Source organism: Herpailurus yagouaroundi, unplaced genomic scaffold (genome assembly GCF_014898765.1).
Source record: "Herpailurus yagouaroundi ecotype Mexico unplaced genomic scaffold, PumYag 253, whole genome shotgun sequence".
In the NCBI taxonomy this organism is placed as follows: domain Eukaryota; kingdom Metazoa; phylum Chordata; class Mammalia; order Carnivora; family Felidae; genus Herpailurus; species Herpailurus yagouaroundi.
In genome coordinates, this window is record NW_024412470.1 from 2038474 (window position 1) to 2057280 (window position 18807).

An 18807-nucleotide genomic window follows, 5' to 3' on the forward strand; every position below is an offset into this window, starting at 1 on the left:
GATATTTCAAAACAACTCACACTTCCAATAGCACTTGGTAACCAGGAATAAAGCTTATTTTCTGAAGAGAATTTATTTATATTTATTAGCAACATGACAACAGAGTGAAGAAACTTCCCGATTTCATTAACTTTTGGTTAGCAAAGGAAAAACAGATTTTAAAAGGCTTAAGTTGTAAGCGTTAACAGGATTAAATGAGTTGAGCTATATAAATGTAACCTAGGAAAGTCTCTGGCATATAGTAAGCATCACTGTAAGTGTTAGCTATCATCACTGCTATTCTCGCTGCTAGGTTCCAGATTTCCGAAGCATCACCAACACAAAGGACAATATACGAAACCAGGCCAATTCCAGTAGTACATAATAAGCAAAGCAAGGACAAATATTTTAAATATGTAGATAAAAAGTATAGGTGGCCAAATTTAGCGGCATCAAAATGCCGAGACTGAACACGTTTATGCATTTTTTTCCTGAAGGATTTTAAAGGCTAAATATGGAGAACAGAACAAGCATTTACATACTTGTTGAGTGAATATATGAATACATTACTATATATCTGTACTATTAAAAATGTATGTACCTATTCCACTTTTAATAAAACGTAAGGCAGTAAGACTAAATATCAACATTAATATTGATATTACTTTTAGTAGAACAGAAAGAAAATTATTAGAGTCAAATTTTCAAATATCAATTATAGGTATTAAATTTATACATAAAGTGTAAAGTGAATAATGACATCAAAATAGAGAGTTTTACATCAAACAAGAGACACTATTAAAATGTCTTTTGTTGAAGAAATATTACAGTTCTAGTAAGCAGGACTTTTGTATGATATAAAATCCACTTTATCTCAAAATAAGTTCTAAGAAAAAAGTATCAATTTCCAGCATAAAATCTGGAACACAAGCTGACTTTGAGATGAGATAAAAACTAAATTATTAACATACACAGTAATAGATTAGAATATATATATTATATATTTAGAATATTAAAAAAATCTAAATATATATTCTTTATGGATTCTGCAAAGTATCCCAAAATGCTTTAAGAATACAAACAAATATCAATTCACTGAGACTACAATTAAGCACTTAGTCACTGAATTCCACTAAAAAATACTGGATAACTAGTTAGCACGTAGTCAAATTACAGTTGGGAGCCCACACCACATGTATTTTTAAACATCATTTTAGATATGTTTTCTATTACAAAATTTCTTAGACTAGTCTAAGAGAAAAGTTTATGTAGTTCCCTTATTTAAAGCAAATCCATTTAAAATGGCCCTTCTGTTGTAAAATGCTATAAATCAGACTACATATTTCTACTCCAGTATCGTAAGAAACAATAAAAGGTTGAGCAAGTCATACAGAGTAAATCATTATAGCATCATCATCATTATCAATAAGCCACTCATGAAATCTGGTCTGGTCTTATGATATACTTCACAGAAGGAGAAATATATACAATCCTTTCTCTTATACAACGGACTGAAGATTCTAAACAGATATAAATTATTTTCAGGGCTATTTCATTGTTGGAAATAAACAGTATGCTTACTTGTACAGCATGACAATTGAGATGAAAGGTTGGTGTTCACATTTTGTTCAGATATTTAACTTGAGAAACATGTATGAATAAAAAGTCCATTAAATCAGCTTCATTTTCTTTGACAGAATAACCCCCCCCCACCATCACCACTATACTTGTTCTCATTCCAACTATACCAAAAAACAAAACAAAACAAAACAAAACAAAACAAAACAAAACAAAACAAAACACCTGGACTAAAATGATGATTAAACTTTTAAGTAGAACGCTATAACCTTTAGGTAGAATTCCTTATGTAATATTTATGCTGGACTTCAGGTACCACAATTAAACGGAGCCATTTATTTCTTGATCTTTCAACAGATCACTCAATTTGAATGCTAACTTAGATAAATGTAACAACTGGTCTAAGACCATCAGTTTAAAAACTTTTTTTCAAAAATCTCTCACCTACAGAAAACAGTGATTAATTAGGATGCTTAAGGGTAGAATATCTTGGCTATCAGAAATGCTACGCTTAAGTCAGCTTAATTGGATTCACTTTGTAAGTACTATATCCCCAAACAGACTCTCTGATGGATCATTACTCTGAGGATGATTTACTCTGAATTGTACTTGATGCAAAAATTCTGGAAATATGGGAGATTCACACTGAATCTCCTGGATAACGGTCCCAGAATATTCCTCAGAATTAATTATCATTTGCTTAATTCTCCAAAAAGAGGTAAATATTAGAGGCTGGTTAGCTAGGCGCCAAAAAAAACCCCAGTGCTTTATTCTAACCGGAGAGCAATAGTTAATTCCTTTCCACATTAAATTCTCAGAACCGTGACTGCATTCACACATCACGTATATGGGCAAAATTATTTTTTTAAACCAGGTAACCAAAACCTCCTAAATAGGAGAGGTTTTTTGCAAATGAATGGCTTAATGATCAGAGGTTAGGGGGAAGTGTTTAGAACAGTTTTTTAGTCCACAATCAGGCTTTGAGATTTAATGCAATAGCTGTCAATCTAAAACTCATTCGAAATTATTCTTCGCAGTCATATTAAAGACAAAGCCTGGCTCAAATATAAATGAAGTATAAAAGAAACATAAAAGGCTGCCATATAAAGCACTTTAAGTATTAGCTGTAAAGGCATATCATATATAAAATGTGAAAAGTTTAAAAGTCTAAAATTCTGCATTTGACCCATAATACAAATGTTCTCTAAATCATGAGATTCTATATTTAATATGTCTAACATAACAGTAACTATCATTTATTTAGTGTATACTATGTGATAAAAATGGTGCTGGCCCAATTATGTACACATAATCTCATTTAATCCTGACAACACTTCTGCAAAGTAAATATTATCATCTGTTTAACAGAAAGAGGAAATGACATTCAATTTGTAATTACAAGTAAAAAGAAGAACCAGAGTGGGGATTCACAAAGTTCAGACTTCTAAACCTATGAATTTTCCGTGATTACCACATCACCCAGCTCAATAAAACTAGGTAGAGTCGATCCTCATTACTATTTGCAGGTTCCACATTTGCAAGTTTGCCTACTCACTAACATTTATCTGTAACCCCCAATTATTTTTTTAAGATATTATTTTTAATCTCTACACCTAACGTGGGGCTCAAACTTACAACCCTGAGATGGAGAGTCGCATGCCCCTCGGAATCATCCCACTCCCAAATCAATTCTTGTACCATTCACATGGACATTCAGGAGCACTGAAAAATCTGTCACCTGGCACACATGTGCTTTCCCCACCGAGGTCACGTAAGACGACAGTGTGCATTCCTATTTCAGCTCTAATACTGTACACAAGCGTCCTTTCTGTGGCTTATTTAGTGCCATGTGTTTCACAGTTTTGTGCTTTTTGTTGGAAATTCACGGTTTGCAACGAACCCCACACATGGTGAAGTGCTGACTAGGGTTTCTAAGCACAAGAAGGCCATGATGGGCCTTAAGGGGAAATGTGTGGTAGATAGGCTTTGTGCAGGTATAGGTTAGAGTGCTGCTGGTCGGAGTTCAATATTAATGAGTCAACAATATATATTAAGTAAGGTGTTTTTAGACAGAAAGATACATAAAACAAGGTTATGTACTGATCAACTGATAAAAATGTCATGACTGGAGGCTCAAAGGAACTTAACCTGGTATTTCCCTTAGGAGCAATGGTTCAGTATTTGCTAATCAGCGTTCAGGGCAACTTTAGAACATAATTATGGTGAATAATTAAAAGTCCAACTGAAAACTTTCCATTAATATTTCAGTAAAAGATTCTTCTGTCGTGTCCTTCAAAGATCATCATTATAGCTATGCAATCATTACTCATCTGAATAAGAGAAAGAAACCTTTTGTTGCCATTCTGTTTAATGGGTTGCAGCTACGTGTTTGACTTTGCTCAGAAAACTGACCTCTTACAACCAATCTGGCTTTGCAGTGTGAAAGTCTAAGGAATTAAATTTCAGTGTGAAAATCTAAGGAATTAAATTTCATTTCTTATTACTGGATGTCATTGGTACTGTTTAAATATGACTGCTTTGTGAGATTATGATTTTTAAAATGTGATGGTTACATACAATACGGACAGTATGAGCAGCAACAACAACACTTAGCAGAGGGATTTAAAAATATCAGCACAAATTGGAACTCTTACCTTTCTTGCCCAAGTCAGATATTTTATTGAAAAAAAAAAAATTACAGTACTTAAAAATCCAAACAAGGACAATTCAGGATTGAAAGAAAGAAAACCTGAAGGAGCCCATTGTCTTCAGTAAAATTTGAATACAAAAAAATGTAGACCAGGAAAACAGTTTATGGCCTAATGCACTAGGTTCCATGATAAACACACATATATAGTATATCTCCATCAAGTGAAACTTAATCACCTTTTTACAATTTAGAGAGGGAAGGCAGCTTTTACTATGGTTAAGCCATGTATCATCAATACCATGAAGCTAACCTATCAGATGTAATAGCTTCTATAAAATACCACAGTGAGATTGCAATAAGCCTAGAAAATGGGCTACAAATCCCAGCTATGCTCAAGCAAGCAGTGAACCAAAAATAAAAATAGGTAAAACTGAACCAAGAACTAGATAGCATTCATCTAGATTCATGATTGGTAAGGCAAAGTTCATAGGCCAAGGTTTTAAAGTGACTTATTCAGATCTAAAAGACAGTCATTATACAAAATAAAATAAAAGCATTTACGTAATTCAGAAAAGAAATCATGAATTTTTACTCCAAAGGACACAGCACAAGGAAGCTTACTTACAATGACCAAATACCACATTATTGTACCTCTAAAATATCACTTTAAATATGCAAAGGTAAAGATACTCAAAGTTGCACTTTATCGTATTTAATCTCCCCAGTTTAGACAAGCAATCTAAAAGATGTCACACATTCCTGCTTAATACATTTTCCGGAATCTTTCAGATTATAATACTTTCAGGTAAAGAAATGTCAACTTTAAGTTTCTTTTCCAATCATCATATTTAAGTTAGCCATGAAATGCTGAATTAACAATTAATCCATACAATAATATAAAAATACATGTATTAAATCACAGTTTTAATCAATTGGAACTTAATAAAAATATTAAACATTTTAATGTATCATTTTGAAGAATTCAAATGGCCTGAACGTTGTATAGTGTCTAAATTATACCATCAATAGAAATGTTACATTTTTCCCTCTGCTTGCGAAAACGAGCTCATGCAAGTATTTGACACTCACGCTGACACAGAAGATCTGCCATTCTAAAGGTGCGCACGCAGCTCTCACTTTAAACATGACAACATGATTCGGAGGCATACAGTATTAGCTGAAACACCAGCTTTCACATGATTTCCATAAGCTCTGAGCCAAAACGATAATTTTGAGTGGTTTCAGGTATTAGACAAAGCAGATATTTTAAAAAAGTAATAGTCAATGAATGAACTAGCACAGGCTAGTTATCACTGTATTAGCTTAAAACTAGGATGATTTTTTTCTGTGGTACAATGAACACTATACTGTAAAATACAATGGGTTTGCAATACAGAGCAGATTATCCAAGTAGAAAGCAAACTGAACAAAACAGAAATTCTAGTAAAGGTGATCAACCTTACCTACTACTCATCTTAGCCCTTGTTAAAATACCCTGAGTAAAATGCAAATATTTTAAATAATGCTGGTTATATAAGACTTCTCTAAAAATGAACCATAAATGTCAATGCATCATGTTTATTTACAACAGTCAGAGATGTAAGAATTCGTTTTTAACCAGTCACAATAGAAACATTAAGGAATACTTATGTGAGATCTGGAAGTTTTCAGTTTTCTAGCTTTTGTTAGCATTTTGGCAAAGCAAGTAATACATAAATGGATTCAATGTAAAAAAAAATCATAAAAGAGAAAAATATATAAAATTTACAGTAGTTTCAACCCACCCTGGGCCAACCTACATCCCTAGAAAGCCTCCCCAAGCAGGTTCACTTCTGACTAAAGGAAGAATACCAGTCCTCCAGCAAAAACAGCCCCATCTTTTCATCAAAGAGGCTCTCACTTCAATGATACTCCTCCAGGGGAAGAGGACAGGAGCCAGGTTCCCTCGAATGTCATTCCCCAGATGTTCAAAACGTAACTAATTTATTAGCATTAGAAGATTTGGTTTATAGGGGAATCTCACTGGTCCAGTTTGTAGCCTACAAAAAAATGGATTATTTTTAAGTATAACATTAGAAAATGCATAAAGGATGAGGATGTGGCTTTTTATTCCATAGAAATGGATACATTTCCAAACATGACAACTAAACAGAAAAGCATGCCTACCATTGAAGTTGTGGTCCCTCCTGATTTTTTAATGTTCTTGGAAGGCAGTCCATGAAGGCGACTGAGTCTAGCTTGGAAACCTGGAAAATCAAAGCACTCAATTTAGAAGATCCTACGATCATTATTCCCATCAATACAGAATTCAGAATAAGTTGGAAGCGGGAAATGTCTTCAACAGTAGTGGGGGAAATGCAAAACACACTTAAAAGATCTGAAGCAATGCCTAGTAGAGTTCTAACGAGGTTAGCACACAACTACTGATTATTTGAGAACTAGGGCATTATTCAGGGCTTTTCTTTCCTCCTAATTCACCTTTCTAGTATTTCAACATTTTCACAATGGTCCTAGCAAGAGAGCAAGTCAACCTTTCTAATAATTCAAATGCATGATAAATGTAGTAGCTGAACTACTATTCACCATGTTCCTTTACAGCACCTTGTGCTAGACTCTTTCATCTCCCTTTTAGCCTAATCTCTTAATGAGTGTGTGTGTGTGTGTGTGTATGTATATACATATATGTATACATATATGTATACACACATACACACACACACACACACACACACACACACACACACACACACATATATGTAAAAGCCCACAATATCTAGCAGTCAGGAAGCACCACTGACCTCTTCTTCCCGGATGTGACATAAGAGGGAAAGAACCAGTTAAGATACTTTCAAAGACAGGATCTGGTAAATTTTTGTCTAGCTCGGTAGGATCTTCCTTTTCCCACCAGGGCACGACCCCAGTGATGCCACATGCTCCACCTGATTCCTTCTCATAAAACCAGTCACTCTGCTCATCGTCACCTGTGCAAAAACAAGAAATCCCCCAAAGCTTCAGTTTTATTATCCAAATACACAGGGTTATCAGATTTAGGTTTCTAAAAAATATAAGACAGAAATTATATCTGAATTTCAGAGAAATGATTTTTAATATAAAGTACTTGCATAAAATTTTAGTATGTCTAAATACTGCATGGAACATACTTATACTAAAAAAATTATTTGTGATCTATCTAAAAATCAAATATAACTGGGGATCCTGTATTTTATCTGGCAATCATATACACGATCTATACACAAAACTTTTGATTCTACACCACAGCTATAGTGTTTTTTAACACTATAACAAGAACTTCCATCAACAAAAACATAAGCTGCTATGTTTTAGAACCAATTTAAATATGTGAAAAACAATAATACTGGTTAATTCTATGGCAAAAACTGTACAGAAATCCATTTAAGTTACTACCCTTTCCAAATTAAAGAAAAACAAGCCTTAATCTCCTGCCGGGAATTAAAAGTATAAAACTGTAGAACCCGTTCTCTGCAGCTGATAATGGTATATAATTAGCTTAATTTCATGATTTGTATGGAGTGTAAAAGGGGAAACAATCGTGAACAGATGTGACTAAATGAAATTAATCTGATTAAGTTCATTAAGAAATAGTTGTGAAAAAGTTGATTTTAAATGAAAAGTGACAGTACCACAGCATTGAGGAAGAAAGTGTGCTTAATTACTAGGTAGTTTTAAAACAGAACACTATCCATACTAAGTTTGACTTTTGGGAACATCCATGAGTGTAAGTAACCATGGAGAAATGATCCATTTAAAATTCAGTTCAAAATGTACCCTTGATGCGAATCAACAGTATTTTGTTTTTAAAACAGGAATAATAGACATGTAAGTAGAAAGAACTACAGAAGGCAGATGGCTTCTAAAAGTAGGTGACAAACAGCATTTTGAACATGATCCCAGATTCATTCAAGTCTTTGTGTTTCTTAGAAAAACTGCTAATTCTGGTTTTTAAGAGGGTCATCACAAATGCCATAAAGTTTTTTCCTTTACAGAAAGAGATTTCTGATTTCCAAAATCTCTTACTACAAATATTTTTAAAAGCAAACTAGAAAAAACCCAAAGCTTCAACTGAAAATGACTCTATGGAAAAACAGCCATACTTCAAATTACGAGGGCGTGAAAATTTTAAAGCATTTGGAAAGCCAAAGCCACCAGTTTATTTCAACAGCGAATTGAATAAAAATTAATTTAAAAAAAGCCACATTTCAAAGTGCATAAATATTAGTACTTTTACTGAGAACTATAAATTAAAATTTCCCAGAGCAGGTATAAATACAAGAAAAAAAAAGGGAGTCACTTGAAACTGATTACCCAAGATCTTAATTCCAATTGAGACAACATTATAATAGAAAACTGAGGTTATTTTATTTTGATGTGATGTACAACTTTGTTCTATTTGATAGGGAAATCCAGTAGCTACAGATGAAGAGCTTGAGTGCTGAAGTCAGACAGACCAATCAGAATTGGGATGTTTTGTAACTGGGAAGTTACCTCAACTTTATTAGACTGGGTTTCATCATCCGCCCAAAAAAAGAATCTCACAGGGTTTTCTTAAGAATAATAGAAGGGCAGAAGAGCCTGCGTGGTTCAGCTGGTTATGTGCCGACTTTGGCTCATGTCATGATCTCATGGCTCTTGTGAGTTCAAGCCCTGCACTGAGCTCTGTGCTGATAGCTCAGAGTCTGGAGCCTGCTTTGGATTCTGTCCCCCTCTCCCTTTGCCCCTCGGCCACTCACTTTCTGTCTCTGTCACTCAAAAACGAGTGTTAAAAAATTTTTTTTAAAAAGAATAAGAGCCTAAAGTAAACTGAATGAAAAACAGCACTTAGAAATATAAAATATAAAAAGCTCATAATAAATGCTAGCACATTATTCTAAACCGTTCAAAGCTTTTCCAAGATTGATGGACTTGTCCAAAGTTATTTTTTTTTAAACTTTTTTTTTTTCAACGTTTATTTATTTTTGGGACAGAGAGAGACAGAGCATGAACGGGGGAGGGGCAGAGAGAGAGGGAGACACAGAATCGGAAACAGGCTCCAGGCTCTGAGCCATCAGCCCAGAGCCCGACGCGGGGCTTGAACTCACGGACCGCGAGATCGTGACCTGGCTGAAGTCGGATGCTTAACCGACTGTGCCACCCAGGCGCCCCCAAAGTTATTTTTTAAAGAAGTTTTTGATTTCATTTCATTACCAAATTCAACATTTGTAACTCTGGGTAGGCACATGTATTTAAATGAGAGTTTAGGTATATTATCAAGGCAGTTAAGCTCACTCTGAGTCCCGAAGTTCTAACATATTTCAGCAAAGTCTCTTAACTTCAAAAAGTCTATGGTCTCTAAAACAGTATGTGCCTATTTATCTGGAATATATATGATTTATAAGAAAAAAATTAATGATAATTTATTTTATTCCTATTGTCAAGAGGAAGAAAAGACTAAGAAACGAATGTGTAGGCAGCTATTATTTTGTTCTTTTTTTTTGTATCATTAGACTATTTATAATTTAAAACAACAAATTTTGGTTTGGTCCCTTAGAACTTATTACTGCTTCACTCTAAAGAGTCTCAAGAAAGGAAGTATTTGTGGTAAGTATTCGTAGATATTCCTTTTGCCCCTTATTGTCCTATTTTCTTCCCAAATGGGTAGTTTCAAAATAATGCCATGTTGAAGTGTGAAAAGCTTCAGGAAACTTTGAAGATGTGAAAGATCTAAGTTGTAAGACATTACTGTTTAACAGTTTACAATACTGAGTTCATGAAAGCTGTCTAATTACTTACAAACTGGATACGATGAATAAATGTCACGGCTGAATAAAAATGACAAATGACTTGCAAATCCATCTTTATTAATGCTTACACAGTATTAAATGCATTTGGAATCAGGTGGAGAATGAGAACCAGTGTCTTGTGAACTTGCTAAGAGACAAAATTGAAAAGACTGAGGTATGTAAAGCTTTCTTAAGGAAGATAATCCTTCCTTAATATTATTAGCTCCACATACTAGCTTTTGGAGATAATCAATTACGTTAGGTCATGAAGACAGGATACCCTTCATAGTATAAAAAAGAACTCAAGCCCAGTCCACTAAGCAGGTGTGTGTAAGGTAAAGGGATTGCAGTCATCAACCTAGGACATAACTAGCAATAAGCACAAACTTTCAAATGAAGACGTTTTTCCAAAGGAATAAAAAAAATAGATTTCAGTACCTTGCCTTCCCTCATCATTGGTAAATAAACCAGCATCGGTGCTGCTGAGACTGCTGGAATCACTGTAATAAGGGAGAAGAAAAAAAAAAAAAAAAAAAAACAGATCAAAAGAACAATTGATCTCTCAGTCGTAAAATTTTAAAGAGACACGGCAGCTCAGAGATGAAACTTAAGCCTGACAAAGATCTGAAAGAAAATAAGATGATTTTTTTTTAATCAAACTGCAAATATTCTGGTTCCATTAACTACAGAGCATATTATTTTTGGCACATAAAACCACAGGAATCTAATGGGACCCTGACAGTAAGCCAGATGTGACTGCAACGAGGTGCTGACACAATTGATGCATTTTATTATCTGCTTTCATCAAATGCTCACTGCTCCTTTCTTATGCCGTGTGCAATTCAGCCTGAGCCCGGAACACCGCTGCTCAATAAAATGGGGAAAGTCTCAATCAAAAGCAGCCTAAGCCTTTCTTCAGCACATGAAATACAAGGGCCTGGGATGAAATTACTTTTCATAACCACATTTGCAAATATTCTGGAAAAGACATTACTTAAGAATTCACAACAACTCTGTTACTTAGCATGGAAGAAAAAAGTTTACAACGGTAACAATCCATTAAGTCAAAGTTAAAATCCTTCTGAGCAAAACACTCAATATTGCCAATATTAAGGAGGGGGTATGTAAAAATAATATGTACCCCATACTTCCATAGAAGTTCAAGTATGATACAAAGGCAAATTTCACAAATTAAAACAAATAGTAGATATTCGACTGACATGAATAAACTGTCACTATTAGTTCTAACAGAAGCAATGCTTATATGAAAATGTAGTTAGTTGAAAAACACAAAAACAAGATCATGTAATAACAGCCTTCTCCTCTAAAGAAAATTGATGATCTTCTTTAAAAATTCTCATATACCTCTTCTTCTTGTAATTTTTAATTTTAACCAATTAGGAAACTACCTCAGGTGAATTTTATACTTTTCCTGTTTACATGTATAACTCTATAACCTGACTTAGTAAACAAAATTAATTGTTTTAAAATATTTAAATTGAGAGTTCAGGATTAAAACCACAAATGAGATCTAAACCCAAATGTTTTCTGAATATAGAATATCATTTCAGTTGTTTTATTTATTAAAAATAAATAAAAACAAAAAGCATAAAATTTGTTAAGTGGCACATTTTACCAAGGAACTCTAAGTTGGTACCTTTTTCTTTAACTTTCTTCATTAGTGCTTTCCTGTCTGCCTATATAACACAACCCTAATATATGGCCTTATCATATATACCTTGAATCATAATTCTTTTTCTGAAATCCTTGAGGCAAATGTATTTAAAATTCACAACTTTTCAAATTTTGGAAAGATATGTTCTAAAATGACTAAATGACTAATAAGGGTCTGGGGTAGCATTCCAGAATCAAACCTATTACTATATATTTTTTTCAATTGAATGAATATCCACATTAAATAGAGTTCAAGTTAGGTCTGGCCTCAAATGAATGAATTAGTTTTTCACAGCTTTCAGAATTCAGATTTAAAGATAAAGGATTGTGAAACTATGTGCTTTCTTTTCTTTCTTTCTCTCTCTCTCTCTCTCTCTCTCTCCTTTTTTTTTTTTTTACAATAGTCTTCTCATTTCTGAGTTCAGATTTACCTCTTTTAATATAGTCTACATCTAACCAGGCTCATCTTTTCCAAATAGAACTTGCTGACTAAAAATATTATGATATCTTGGATGGGATCCTGGAACCGAAAAAGAATATTAAAGAAAAACAAGGGAATTCTAATAAAGTATTGACTTTCATTAATAATGTGTCAACATTGATTTATTGATTCTCACAAGTGTACCACAACAGGGGAAACTGGGTGCAGGATATATGGGAATAGGATATCCAGAAACTCTCTGTACTATCTTTGCAACTTGTCTATAAAACTAAAAGTATTCTAAAAGAAAATGTTTATAAAACACATGTGCATATCTATACATATATACATAAATTAAATAAATAAAATAATAAAATGTTTTCTATTAAAAACCTAAAATTACTGCCCCATACTTTTTGGATTAAATATAGATTTCAAGGCTCTATATGGATGATCCCAACCTAAATTCTCCCTATCTCTTTGTTTATGTTCTTTCTCCAAGTGGCATCCCAATCTTCTCTCTTCTCTCTCTGCCTGCTTACTCTTCTGAAATATATAAGGAAATCAGATTTCCCCCTCTGAGAGCAGCTCTTAGTCCCTAATGACCCTGGTCTTCATTTGGGATCTTTTTACATGTGTTTTAAACAACATGTTTCTTTATTTGTATTTCACCTCATTGACATCTAGCTAGTTGCTCTAAGTATACCATGTAGTTGTCAGCATGTCCGATAAATCAGCACAAGAACTTATATGGAAGCAGGGCTTTTCATTTTCAGCATCTGACAGCCATTATGGCTCATCTCCAAGGACACCTCTTCCCACTTTTTTTTTTTCTTTTTTAAAGCATGACTTTTATAGCATGGTATTCAGAGAGAATATATCCCATGAATGCCGGTCAAATTTGCATTTGTACACTAATCCCAATCCCCTGTGCCCCAATCTGTTCATTTCCCATATTTTTGATTCTTGAAACAAGACATCATCTGAGAGTCCTTTTTCTCTTTTGTCCTCCCCAGTACAGTCAACCTTCCACTGATTCCAACTCTTAAAAGTGTTCTATTTTTTTTTCCCTTTACTATCACTTCCATAATTCACCTCTCACTTAAGGATGGACTAGAGGTCAGTCAAAGCTAAAAAAAACACTGTTACTGAGATAATGTTACCTTGAGAAAGTGTAAATCTAATTGAGTTTCTTCGTTGTTAAAATTCTTCCCATTACTTACCAGGCCTTTAAAACATGCTTACTGCTGTAGCCTCAACCCCCACTTTATGTTCTAGTCATAATGAACTACATGTACTTTACCAAATACATCCCACTTTGCTCCACAATCCATGCCTTAGCGCTTGCTTAAATCATAGCTCCTTTTGGAAATCTTCCCTGACTAATACTTTCCGCTCAGCACACTTCTTTTTCATTGTTTGCTTGTCTGCTATTCTAAACTATGGGGCTGCAGGGAACAGGCACTGCCTTATTTAGCAATCTTCCCACAGAAAGAATATGCATCTGAGTGACAATAAAAATAGTTACATGGCTAAGTTTAAAATCAAAGAAAAAAATACTTAAAAAAATGATTCAGGAGTGAAAACATCCTCTTTGAAAATTGGTACCTGGGCTGTTGACTGCTGGGTAGACTGATTATATCTAATAGATACTCAAATATTTTTTACAGTGAAGAGAAATCAAGAGAGTTGCATCTCATTTTTCTTCCAGGGTTGATGTCTGTCAATAAAAGGCAGACATCAATGAAAGGAGGGGCTTGAACAATCAATCCAAAAAGCTGTAATCTGTAAATAATCCAGAAATGAATACTTAGTCTCCACTACACATACGCTCTCTCCCAGCAACTGAGCAAGATCATCACTTTCAAGTCAAGCTTAGTAGTCCTCAGTCACAATGGCTCAATACTACCATACAAATAATTTTCACTATGGTATTAAAGTGCTGTCTTTTTTTTTTTTTTTTTTTGGAAGAAAAGCAGATACCATAAACTTCTCAAAGCCTTCCTGAAACATTTTTTTATTTTGAATAATTTTTACTTCCTTAGAAAAATAACATAAATAGCAAACCATCTCTAATAAAAAGCCCCATCCTATAAATTTTACCAGATCCTATTCATGTTTGTAATCATATTTATAAGCAAATATATATGTATATACAAAATAATATGTATTATTAAATACATATATATGAAGTCCATGGTCTTCAGTCTACATGATTAAAATGAGGGTAGTCTTACAAATTAAAATACTCTTTCCCAGTAAGCAATGTTTTGTTTCTTTTCTGGATCATAGTTCTGAGTCTGGTTTTAAGAACATGCCTAAAAAGATGAACAATGTCAATACTTTCTCATTTCCTACAATAGCATTAGTTCTGTGTAAAAGAAAAATGATCACTTACCTCTTGATGTTGTCAAAATAGTACTTAACAATTATCATGGTGGTATATCTGCTTTCTAGAATAGGTACATGAGACTAGCTGCCAAAGGATCATTGTTTTTCTCATTGGTCTAATGACAAGATCAAGTTTTTCTAGACTGTAAATTAGGTTTTACAATTCCTAAGTGATCAGAATTCCCAGTATTCCACAGACTTCTAAAAAGATCAAGCCATATCTGTTGAAGTGCTACCAATTTTTGATTCTTAAGAATCAAAATAAACTGATGAACTGTGACACTAAAAAGCACCAAAGCTAAAGCTCTATAATTAAACACATAAATAATTATAAATCCAATTCTATGAGTTCTAAATGTGCTGTTATTCAAAAGTGCATTCTTTCCCATTGAAAATCCATTTCCTTTTCTCTTTATAGCTGAAAATTAAGTCTTTAAAACACAATGGAAAGACTTTGTTTAAATCAAATAAGCAATTTTGTTTTGTGTTAAACACCATAAATTCTAAAAAAATGTAACGATGGTTAAACAGGAATATCACTATGATTATATTTTATATTATTATAATTTATAATTATTTTAAAATAGAATTAATTAAAATACAAAATACGTTCAAGGACAAACAATGGAGACACATATTTTTATAGTTAGAGAATATAAAAGTCACCTTTCACTCATGAGTTCGTCTGAGACTTTTTGCTCTTCGTAGTCCATTTTGTCCTTACTGGTCTGGCTTATTTCCTCACTTTCTAAAACTACTCCTTCATCTTGGATTTTTGGTCCTTGTCTAATTATTTTCAATTTCCTTTTTTTGACTTTGTTCTTGGTAAACTCTTGATATTGGTAAGCTCTATCACTGTCCATGTCCTGATCTCTACAACCTTCAAGGGGCTGGGTCATTGTCCGTTTGTTAGAGATGTCCTGTGGGAGGTCCACGGCCATGCGTTTTACCTTTCTCCTTCTGCGCAGAGTTCTGTTCCCAAGGTTGTCCACGGCAAAGTCAGATTCGTGCCACAGAGGTCTTTTTCCTCGTACATTATTATTTAAGTTTGATGATGGCCTGCGCTTAGCCACTAACATTTGGTCATCCGAGTCACTGTGATCTTTTTTATTATTATTGTGATTCTCTCTATAGTCCTTGCTTGGTTCCTCTAAACTAGAGTCAGAGCCTTCACTTAAGCAGTGACCAGTCTCCCATGGGTGGTGAACATTATATGATCTCCGTTTTCTCCCTCTCCTTTTCCTTGCCTGGCGTTTCAGAGGGCAAGATATACTTCGAGAATGATCTCCTGTTTCAGCAAATCCACCTCGAGCTTGCTCTGAGCTCTCCTCCAATGCTGAGACAAGATCATGAACCAGTTCTTCCATGGTTCGACTGAAATGCCTACATTTTCAAAAAAAAAGAAGAAAAAAAATTAAAGAAAATAGTATTAACTGCATTAACCTAGTTTATTACAGCAGACAATTCACTCTAAATCTAAAATTAATAGTTATTATAAAGAAATGTTTAAAAGCTATTTAATTTTTCTATCCCAGATAGTTTCAAATATTCTGACTCATTTTAAGCTCCTTTTTCATATGTAAGTTCTTTTATTAAACATACGAATTACTTCAAGATAGAGTAAGCATAATATCAGCAATGAAAGATCCCAGTAATTTCCTATTTTTACTGTGTAATTATAGAAAAGTTATTTCTGCTTAAATCCCTGCTCATTAGTCTACTCCTGCCCTTTCCCTAGAGCCAGTTTTGCTAGAACAGATATGGAGAGAGCTTTCTCAAGCCTTCCTCCAACCACCCCTCCCCCACAGCAATTTCTAAGTGAAGAAGGAAACTGTACAATCCTCTACTCACCACACGCTCTACCCAGTCACCACCATGATATGCGAGGGAGATGGAAAGACTGACAGGTACTTTCAATATTTGTAATATATGTGAAAGGAGAGTTTAACCAGACACTAGGCATATATTTAGGCCACACTAATCTCATAACTCAGTCAAGCAGAAACTGTTCATACTCAAACTGGAGGCTCACTGGTCTAAAATGGCCCATCATTTTTCTCATAATTCATTCTGAGACAGTCTCTTGGTATTTTTTAAATAAAAAGAAACAAACAAAAACCATTAAACTATGTTACCAGTGAGAAAATGATCTGCTTGTCAGCTAGGATAAGCATTCTTTATGGACTTTTATAAATTATATCAACCCTTTCCAAACCCAACTCCCAAAGATTCTAGATCGGTTGGTGATGGAAAGCCCAAAATTCCAATTTTATTTTTTAAACAGTATAGTTAATTCAAACATGTATCTTTCTTATACAGATCATGAACAATCATTTCTGAGTCTCAGGAGGACCTAGGGATCAAAATATCCTCAACTACAGAGGTCTATATAACTTCTAAATCTACAGTAGGGGTAGGCACACTTTTCTCTAAAGGGCCAAACAGTAAACTGTTAGACTTTGCAGTCTATTAGGTCTCTGTCATAGCCACTCAACTTTAGCCACTGTAAGGTGAAAATAGCCCTAGGCAATACATAAATGATGGCTGTGTTCTAATACAATTTTATTTACAAAACCAAGTGATGGCTGGCTATAGTTTGCTGACCCTGGTTTATATAGTCTCTACAGTCTATAATTTGAGGCATTTGCAAGTTCCTTATAATAATTTTTCATTTTGTGTTTTCATTTGAATAATCTGAAAACAAACATACATTTTAATTCAACTGGATTTACTACTTATAAGATGATTCACATATACAGCTTCTAACACAAGAACTTACTATGTGCTCGGCCCATTTTTAACTGTTTTATATGCATTACCTCATTTCATTCTCACATAATAACCTTATCAGGTGGTATATGAGACACAAAGAGACACAGACATTAAGGGCAATTTGCCCAAAGTGACACACCTAGAAAATGGTAGAAACAGGTTTCAAACTCCAGCAATCTGGTTCTAGAGCCTGAATGCTCAACCAACTGCAGCCAAGAAAGGGATTCTAGTACCACACAATTCCAGTATCCAGTTTGCATTTGCTTATGAGTGATGTAGCAGCAGGTGGTACTATTTTAATTTCTGAGACAGATTTAATATATATCTGCGTAAAGCCAAATGACTCACACTTAGCATTATATTCTTTTGAACAGAAAAGAGGAATGGGAGACCTGAATCAAGGGCAGTATAGGTGGTGGAAGTCAGTTGAATCCAAAGCCCCCGATGCTGTAGTCATCAGTGAAATGTACATTGTGAGCAATTAACTAAATGGACACAGTTTTTCATTAAAAAAAAAAAAATTATGTTTATTCATTTTTGAAAGACAGAGAGAGACAGAGCACAAGCAGGGGTGGGGCAGAGAGAGAGGGGGACACAGAATCTGAAGCAGGCTCCAGGCTCTGAGCTGTCAGCACAGAGCCTGACACAGGGCTTGAACTCACCAACGGTGAGATCATGACCTGAGCGGAAGCCGGATGCTCAACCGACTGAGCCACCCAGGCGCCCTGACATCGTCTTTCATTTAATGTGGGCATTGTATTTTCCTGATCTATCTCCTTCAGCATTCTGAATTAACATGGTGACTGAAGTATATATTTTAAATAAACTCTGGAAAGCCACTAAAAGGGTCCTATATATTACTCAGGTTTTAGAACCCTGCATTTGGTTATGAGAAATAGGTGTCACGTAGGAATTAGCATTAAGCCAAAAGAAGGGCTACAATTCTGACTATACTGATAAGCCAAATGGGTCTTTTCTCCATCATCTCTAGGTTAATAATCACATTTTCGTTTTCCCTTTATTGCAATAAATATTTTGTTCATTTCCTTGAATACTATTTCTTTGGAAGAAATGTAGTCTGAAAGACCTATGATCTCTGAATATAATATTGCACCTTTAATAAAATTCACTGGACGCCAGCTTAACGTGTACCAGAATAAGGACCTTTGTCTAAAAGAAGACTCGGTATCACCTGGTTCTTAAGTAACTTACTCTCTGGAGATGCAGTTTTCTCATCAATGGGTGAATGCCTAGGTCTAATTATTAATATGAAATTAACTCAATGCATGAATGTCATCTACAACTAAAGTTGCAGGGTATTTTGGAAGTAATAATCTAGTGCTTTACCACAAAAAGGAAATGTGGTGGACCTACCACCATTAGATAAAGATTAGCAATCAGATTCAATCCATTGAAACTTAAGTCTTCAATCAATTTCATTTAAAAAGAATATTGTAACAAACAGCTTAAGAAAATAGAACTGGTATTACTAAGAATGAAAGCAAAATTTCTTGATAACATCACTAAAATTGTCACTTTACTTG

At 34.3% G+C, this 18807-nt stretch overlaps 1 protein-coding gene across 4 annotated transcripts in view; it reads right to left on the reverse strand.

Annotated features, from left to right (window-relative positions):
* The window catches only part of GPATCH2 (G-patch domain containing 2), a 177930-nt gene that overhangs the window by 150926 nt on the left and 8197 nt on the right, over positions 1–18807 (reverse strand). For 3 of the 4 annotated variants that reach the window (XM_040460969.1, XM_040460971.1, XM_040460972.1), the window contains exons 2-5: positions 15158–15874; positions 10444–10505; positions 7006–7188; positions 6374–6453 (exon numbers count right to left, since the gene is read on the reverse strand). In XM_040460969.1, the coding sequence (XP_040316903.1) occupies positions 6374–6453; positions 7006–7188; positions 10444–10505; positions 15158–15874 (1042 nt within the window). Of the gene's footprint in view, positions 1–4772; positions 6247–6373; positions 6454–7005; positions 7189–10443; positions 10506–15157; positions 15875–18807 lie in introns of those variants that run through there. The other variant, XM_040460973.1, reaches the window with a different exon arrangement.